We start from the raw sequence: 9,245 nt of genomic DNA, 5'->3' as shown, positions 1-9,245 counted from the left end.
CGGTGCACCACAGAGTGACACAAGAAATCATTTTTGCCTGTGGCCATCAAATTATATAATTCTTCTCTGTGAGTGCTGGATGTGAGGATTTAATCTGGTTTATGATCCAGATTGTTATGTTGTTTGTATAGTATATTGGTATTAGGTTAATTATGATTTTGCGTAATGCTAGAGAAAGTGGTATACTATTTGAATTTTGGTAGTTTGATTTACTGTTATTTTTCAATCTGTGTTATTTCTTCTATGTTGTATTTTAATAATATGGATGGTTTATTAGAGTATAATTTTAATTAGTACTAATTGCTGTTATTAGTAATTGTATTGTGTTATTGTGTCTTGTGTCTTGTTCCATTTGTTATTGTTATCTTGTGTTGTTTTTGTTGAATGTAACTGTATTTAAAGGATATCTTAAGTTTAAAAAAAAAAAAAAAACAAACATGTCATGCTTACCTCCTCTGTGCAGTTGGTTTTGCACAGAGTGGTCCCGATCCTCTTCTTCTGGGGTTCCTCAGCGGTGTTCCTGGCTCTTACTCTTTTTGAGTGCCCCGTTGGAGAGCCACTCTCCCTCGGGGCACTTTTGCGGGAGCGCTCCTGTGTCTTGCTGCTGTGTCTATTGACACAGACAGCAGGACTCGGCCCCGCCCTGGCTCATTGGATTTGATTGACAGCAGTGGGAGCCAATGGCTGCGCTGCTATCAATCTATCCAATCAGGACCCGAGACACCGGCTAGAGCTGGTGTGTTCGTCCCCGTTGCTGGAAAGACTGGGTTCAGGTAAGTAAAAGGGGGGCTCTGAGGGGTACTGCATCACAATTCTATGCATTAAGGTGAAAAACCTTGAGGGTTAATAATTTCCCTTTGTGATTAATAAAGTATTCTGAATCTGAATTTGAATATACTAAGAAAAACAAGAATAAATAATCAACATCCCCAGTATTCAAGGGTATCAAGTCAGATAGGAAGGGTGTTGTAAAATAAAGTCTGACATTGAGACCCATGCATATAGAGAGGGGTTAACGACCGTGTCGTTGAGCGGGCACTCAGTAACAAGCCTATCATCCCCCTCTGGGTATGCAGGATCCAGAATAGCAACCTGAAGTTTAATGGCAGAAAAATACCAAACTTAAAAATTAGATGCTTGGGAAATGCCTGTAGTGTTACGAAACAATACGATTTGACAGTGTCAGTAACACCATATTTTAAAGTCGCATTTTTTGGTTGTGTAATTGATTTTATAACTTTTACATTTTTCTTGACTTTAATACAACAATAGCACCCTAATCTGATTAATTTTAATAAAAAGGCTTTTGACTGTAACACCTAATTTTCCTAACCAGCGATAATAGACCTAAATTAACCACTATTGTCAAATGACAGCTGGGCAGGACATTTGTCGTTCAGGATGGATATCATATGATCTCCTCCCGGAACACAGCTCCAGCACACCCCCGCAGGCCGCACTCCAACGCGATCTGTCACCAGCTGCGCCTGATCAGTGTACCGGCCTGCAGCCGTTACCATGTGATCACTGTGACCAATCACAGCAGATTACATGACAATTGTAAACAATGGATGGCCAATTACAGCCTATCTGTACCATGTGATTAGCTGTGGCCAATCACAGCTAATCACAACAAAACATACTGAATGAATCAGTTTCATTCAGTAAAAATGGTTGCTTATACCAATAAAAAACACAGGTATAAGCAATCATAACGTGTAAAAAAAAATCCTGATAACTTTCCCACAGTAGTACAATGTTACTATTGCAACATTGTCTTGCTCTGGTCACAGTGTGTTAAAAAAAAAAAAAAAAACTTAAAAAAATGTAAAAAAGGAAAAGAAAAATTGAAAAAAAAGTATTACAAATTTCCCTCATCACCACCACACCCCTTATATGATAACACTGTACTGCACTGGTATGTGAAAAAAATGTAAAAAAAAAAAAAACATTTTGAAAAAAAAAAAAAATTTCCAAAAAACGGTGACAAAAAAATTACTACTTAAAAAAACTTGCCATGCATCTTACTAAATAACTTGGACTGTTTACTTTCCAAAAAGGGGTGATTTGGGAGGGGGGTATTTGTACTGTTCTGATGTTTTTGAGCCTCAAGAAATGAAATGTCAGAATATCAGGACTGATCAACTTTTAGATATATACCATAGCTTGTGGACTCTTTAACTTTCCTACAGACTAAATAATAAACACTGATTAAGGTTATTTTCATTAAAGTAGTGTGGCAGAATACAATTTGGCCTACATTTATGAAGAAAGATTATTTATTTGTAAAAATGTATGACAGAAATGAAGGAAAACATATTTTAGCAAAATGTTCATTTTGTTTTTCGTTTATTTAGCAAAAAAAAACCCCAGTGGTGAATAAATACCACCAAAAGAAAGCTCTATATGTCTCAGATAAGCACACCCTCCTGCCTGCAAGCCTGAGCTAAGGACAGATGGATTCCAGAAAGTAAATGCTAGATGAATCATCTGCCCTTACTCAAGATGGCCATGGTCAGAAATGTCTGTCTTTCAAAGTTATTTCTCAGCAAAATAAAGCATGGAGATGTGGATGGGTGGATGTGTTTGCTTTGTGTATTAAAATGAATCAAATAGAGTATTTGGTTTGTGGTGCTTAGATGCAGATTAGTTCCACTTTAAACAGTGGAAGTAGAAGCCACAAAAGATTTAAGAGTTTAGGAAAGTTTACACTTAAAAGAAATAAAGCTAAGGTTCTTAACTTCATACAAATTGGCCAGTCCCGCAATAATTCAATAATATAGTTTACAAGCACAATTTGTTTGGAAAGTTTAATAAAATGGGAGAACAGAGAGCTTGATATGTCCCAAACCCCCTCTCATCTCTGTATACCCAATTATTCCCAAAATATTCAAAATATAGACTTTGTATAAGTTTGGTGCAAATCTGCCAGCATCAGGACAATATATGTGCAATATATATAAGCAAATGAATATGCAGCAGCCTTTGGGTACTACATGCATGAGGAAAGACATAAATCTGTACTTACAAGAAGAAAGAGGTTTGGGGTGCTGGCAGTGAAGAGGCGTCCTGGGGTGTTGGTGGTGAAGAGAAGGAGGATTGTTTGGGTGCTTACAGTGAGAGCGAGGAGAGTTGGGATGCTGGCAATGGGGAAGAGGTGGTGGTTTGGAGTGTTGTTGATTAGAAGGTGGGCTTGTCCAGTCTCTTGCTTTTTTTCATCTATCATGAATAATACAATAATAATACAATAATAATAATACAATAATAATAATAATGAATAAATACATGAAAACAGTCATCAGATGTCTGTCTCACTTCTTTGGTATATTTGGTATCGTTTGTGTTATAGAAATAGGTGACACTGAATAAAACAATTTTAGTTTCTTGTATCTAGCTTAACACTTAGCTCTAGATTTCCTTTCCTCCTTTTCATGAAAAAAATCTCTGTCGGGCCTTAAATGAGAGGCAAAGGTTCTGCACTTGGAGGAAGTAGGCTTTTTATGTTATTTTTTAAACAGTATTTACAGATTTATTTTTTATCATCTTCTTTTAATCTTTGACTTTTTTCTTGTAAGGAAACCCCTGCCCTGGGGCCAAGCAAATGTAGGCAGGGACAGCAAGGCAAACTGGATGGTAACTTTGACAAGAATGATGTCCTAGGTCTCAACACCAACTTGTCCCTTTGAGTTCCTTGGAAGATACACTGACCTTGCAGATTTGATGGCTACAACAAATCCCATATTGTAATAGTAGAGAGAGCAATATTTCTAATGGTTAAAAAAAGGTTTCTGAAGCACAGACAAAATCAAATTTGGATTTTCTAAACCAAGAACTCAGAGACCAATGACCTCTAAAATACAATAGAAAGGGTAGAAACCTGAATTTGGATAGTGCTGAAAGCCAAATGCTGGTCCAAACCAAGAGAAGTCTCCACCCTTCGTCACAATTTTTTATGTTTTTTTTTTATTTATTATATTATTTACAGATTTACTTTTGTGAAAATTTTTGGATTGTTTTTTCTTCTTTTAAGGCTGTACTTGCCCAGGTGAAGCAAACATGGGTTAGAATGGCAATGCAACTGGGTGCTACCTTAGGCAAGAATTATTTCTAATCCTAAATACCATGTTGTCCCTGTGCAAAAAAAAGTTGCCTAAAATATAAGGCCACCAGCTCATTATAGAGGTGATAACTACAAGAAATCCCACCTTGTCTCTCAAAGTAGAGAGAAGAACGTCTCTAATGTTTAAAAAGGGCCATTTATGATGCACAGAGAGAACCACATTAAGTCTCTGAAACAAGAAAGAAAGGGAAGAAAGATTACCTTTGATAGTGAAAGATCAAATTTGAGAGTCAAATACTGGTTCACATCCAGCCATTTTCCCACCTGCCATTACTATATTTTATGTTTTTATTTTCTTACATTATTTACAGATTCATATATTTTTATAATGTTCGTGTTTTTTCAATTTTTTTTCCTAATAAGTTGGTCTCTGCTCTGGTCTAGCCTAGCAAATGCGAGAAATGACAGCAAGTCCATAACTAAAACCCTTGCAAACGTTCATGTTCATAGACTTCTCAATGTCAAATATGTACCCTTGGCTGGCCCAATATGTGCTTAATAAACTATTCTGCCCTGCTGCACATGTCTTGTCAGAGAGGGCCTATAGCGCAGCTGGGAGGATTTGTGGCACATAACCTGAATTTTATTAAGCTGGGTAACAGGTGTGTTTTTACATTTTTTTTACAAACACTGAATTCCTTCTACATACTGAATCTCTGCCCAAGTAACATTCAGCTTTATATAGAGCTCTTCAACAGCCCATGTCAAAGGGGCTACAGAAGTGCAGGGAGAAATGGTCTTCAGATCTCCCCAGTTTAGATAATGATGATTGGTATGATATTTGTCACTAACCATTTCAACAGCAGATTTCAGCTAGAAATGGGCTTGTGCAGTTTAAAATTGTACATCGCTATTACCTCATGCTTGTATGTGTGGGAAAGTTTTCCGCTGACCACTCAACTGCATGTCGGCAGTGCTTCTGCTTGAAGATTGATTTCATCCATATATTTTGGGCATGTACATAAATATGTTCATATTGGTGGCAGGTTTTGCAATCTATTAAGGCCATAACTAATATTCAGGTCCCCCAGGAGCTCAATGTATCAATGCTGGGAAAAGCAACTCGAACATTGTTTGGACTACAGCTTAATTATGCTAGAAAGGAATTTGCTCTAATGTGGAAATCTCCTGCCCCACTGACCACTGATAGATGAAACTGACCTATAAACTCTGCTCTTCCCCTATATAAAGCTACCAAAATTAGCAGAGAAAGTCCCACTAAAGTTGACAAAATTTGATCTTCGTGGCTGAAGAATTTTGGCACCATAATCCTAGCCTGAGCTTGGGGTACTCGTGATCCTCTGTTAATTATTGGTTGTGGATTTATATTACTTATTATTTTATGGCCAATTACACATCCATTTTAAATGTCTTTCTGGGTCTTGAATTTTTAATTTACATGGCATTCAACCTCTGACATAGTGTTGAAGAAGGCATAGTTTCGACTTAATTTATATTTTTTCATCAGGAATCATCAGATTAAGATTGATCCTTAAAGTGGTTGTAAACCCACAAAAAACCCCCAAAAAACTAAAACCTGCAAGACAAAGGCATATTGAGCTAGTATGCATAGCATACTAGCTCATTATGAATTACTTACCTTAGATGGAAGCCCCCGCAGCGGTCCTCGTACACTGCTCTGGCCAGCAACATCACTCCCGAAGTTTCTTCTGTATATTGCAGGCTCCATCGCTGTGATTGGCTGGAGCTGTGATGGCATCACTTCTGTGCATGTGCACGGGAGCCACCGGTAACGGCATACTAGCTGAAGCAACGTCACCGATGTGCAGTTGCTTCAGTGCGCATGTGCCGATGATGTTGGCACATGCTAATACAGGGGATATCTCCTAAACCGTGCAGATTTAGGAGATATCCAGGGCAGCTACAGGTAAGCCTTATTATAGGCTTACCTGTAGAAAAAAGTGATTTAAAGGGTTTGCAACCGCTTTAATCATTATATTACCACTTATGATGACAAAAACACTGTTTAATTGTATTTATGTGGATGTGGAGTGATCTGCACTTTCATAAACATAATTTATGAAGAATTAAAAAAAAGAATGCAGTGAGTGCAGCTCTTGAACAAGCTGTCAGTAATAACTGCTTGTTGCACTCAGGATATGCAACTACAACCACTACAATATTTCTGTGTAATCTTGCCATTTTGGTGAATTGCATTATGGTTAGTGGGGAAGGTATACTAAAGGTAGTTTTTATTAAGTGGGCATTATCTGGCTCCTAAATAGGGTTATTTCCTTTCAACTACCCTAGACCTGTTCTTAGGCTAAAAAATGGACCCTCATTGGAAAATTAAAAACAGATAGCACATGGTGAAAGTTAAATTGAAAAAATAAAGCAACACTACATGTAAAAAAAGATCAAATACACACACTAAAAAACCTAACTATAAAACACACTGAATATAAGCTATCATAAACTACCATAAATAGCCTCCCCCTTCAAAATTCGGGAAAAAATAAGAGTTGGTGATTTTTTTCCAAACAACTTATATCTAAACAAAAATTATGAGTTACTGCTTCAGCAACATTAGTCTGCTGATCCAAAACTGTGACAAAGATATTAATAGATGACAATTAGCCAGTTAAGTTTATAAACAGACATCACAACCTTGGTCTTATTACTGCACTGAGTTCCTGTGCATTCATTACAATATTTATTTTTGCATGGTTGCTCATACCTTACATTCATGAAGGGAATAATTACTTCTCCTTTTAGGGATCTATAATGTTTTATAATTCAATTTTTAAAATATAAACCTACTAATGCTTCAAATGTGTTGTAATATTACAGTTATCTATGAGAACAGACAAAAATAACTAAGCTATGAATAAGCTCAGTATTTTCAAGATAGGTGCAGGCATTGATTTGCACTTTTCGTAGGTTAGTAGTAAAAGTGTAACATCCAAAATGGCATAAACTGAGAATCACATGAAATGTGAAAGTATTTTCTGAGAAACTACACAAAGTTCTATTATCTGTTTAGGCTTTGTTTAACAAAGCACAACCCACATTGTAAGCATTTCTAAACAATAGTAACAAATACAGAAAAGTCTCACAAACAATAAGGGACAAAAGTTCTATACATTTTTTTAAGTTGACAGAAAATAAACTTTGCAGACATCATCATCACGAATAGTTTAAAAGGACCCCACCATCTGCAGTGCAACATTAACTAGACTGAAATAGAGCAAACAGCAAAATGGTTAAGGTATGGTATTAGCAAGTTTTATGCTATCCTGTATTAATTACCTTTTTAAAAAGTCTACAGAAAATAACACGTAATTCATTTTACACATAAATTACATTTGATCAAGTATTCACAGAACATGAAATCACATGTACCTTGTTTTTTCTAGATCATCTTCTACGAGGACAGGAACTTCCAGGGACGCTCCTATGAGTGTGACTCTGACTGTTCAGATTTGACTTCATACTTCAGTCGTTGTAACTCCATCCGAGTGGAAAATGGAAACTGGATCCTGTATGAGTTCACCAATTACAGAGGACGCCAGTACTTCCTAAAGAGAGGGGAATATCCTGATTTCCAGCAATGGATGGGATACAATGATTCCATCAGATCCTGCCGCTTGACTCCACAGGTATGAATAATAATCAAGTTTCTAGTCACAGTACTTCACAACCATATGCTGTATATTATACCAGTACAACACAGTGTCCTATAGATATGTTACATGTGAAGCCTGAGATATAGCCCCAACTATTCCCTCTCACAGATTTTTGTGTGAAGTTGTAACTCATTCAAACCCCCTCCCCTCTACCCATAAAAAAGTATTACCACAGTAGCAGACTTAGACCCCCTTTACAAATATGGTGATGGTCTCTCCATTTAACCCCTTAAAATAAGAGAATTCTATAAACGTGCACTAATTATTTGTAGTCATATGGGGTTTGTTTTAACCCCTTCTTGTTTTTCATTAATGAAGGATCAATGTAACTGCACATAAAAGCAACTGTTTCTGTAGATCTACTTTCCACCACTGACAAGCATGAGCAATTTTTTTGTATCTTCACAAAATAGGACTTCTATATTCCAATGTGTTCAACAAACAAGTCAAAGCATATATTACCAGCACACTTGGTGATATATGCCTTGAGTTGTGTTGACTTGTGCTCCTAGCTGGTAGTTGCCATAAGACCCACCTGCTTCAAGCCATTTTCCAGGAATATGTGTGATATGAATCTTCTTTTTGATCTGTTTAATGAATGGGTATATGCTTGCTAGTATCATACCATGTTCATTTCAAACAACAACTACTACACTACAATTTATTACACAGATTTGTTTCTTCTTTCTTTTTGATGCCTAAGGCTATAATATACTTTATGTTAACTTATTTTATAAAGATTAAATTTTTTTGTAAAACTGTATTAAATTCCTCGTTAATTCAGTTTAGTGTACTTTTTTAAATAAAGCATCGTGGGCCATTCACAATCAGAATCTATGAGAAAGAAGACTTTAGAGGTCATATGATGGAGCTCACCGAAGACTGTCCTCATGTCTATGAAAGATTTAATTACCATGACATCCATTCTGCCCATGTACAAGATGGATACTGGGTGTTCTATGAGGAGCCCAACTACAGAGGACGTCAATATTACCTGAGACCCGGAGAGTACAGGAGATACACTGACTGGGGAGCAACTAACCCCAGAATTGGATCTTTCAGGCGCGTCCAGCACAGTTATTAAAAATTATGTAAACATTGTATTTTCAGTACTTGCAATAAATTAATTATATCATAATATAGATATGTCATAAATCATATGTTTATTTAAATCAATTGACAATTACATTAAATCAGGAACTAAAGTAAAGTGTTATAATTCAAATGATCAAATGCAATAATGCTTATTGTTATTATATCATTATATGCTTCTTGAGCTATGAAATGGTAGTAATACGCACATATTAAAGCTCCCCACAGAGAGTTTGAAATTCAACTGGTTCAGCAGGAACCGACCAAATTTTGATCCATCTATGGACAGACTGGTTGTACTGAAGTCGACCTATCAATCAACTTCAGTACAACCAGCCTGTCGGGTTTTTGTCATACAATTACTGCCGCCATCTATAGCTGGCAGC

General features: G+C 36.5%; 1 protein-coding gene across 1 annotated transcript; it reads left to right on the top strand.

Moving 5' to 3' along the window:
* The first annotated feature begins 7,260 nt into the window (after positions 1–7,260).
* LOC141147740 (gamma-crystallin-1-like) lies at positions 7,261–8,905 on the top strand. Its single transcript, XM_073634923.1, has 3 exons — positions 7,261–7,349; positions 7,498–7,740; positions 8,576–8,905. Exons 1-3 carry the CDS (start codon positions 7,341–7,343, stop codon positions 8,849–8,851), a joined length of 528 nt encoding a protein of 175 aa, XP_073491024.1. The 5' UTR covers positions 7,261–7,340; the 3' UTR covers positions 8,852–8,905.
* Positions 8,906–9,245: the final 340 nt, after the last annotated feature.

The sequence above is a fragment of the Aquarana catesbeiana genome, linkage group LG06, assembly GCF_042186555.1.
Source record: "Aquarana catesbeiana isolate 2022-GZ linkage group LG06, ASM4218655v1, whole genome shotgun sequence".
Taxonomy (NCBI): Eukaryota; Metazoa; Chordata; class Amphibia; order Anura; family Ranidae; genus Aquarana; species Aquarana catesbeiana.
This window is presented reverse-complemented; position numbering and strand designations above follow the sequence as displayed.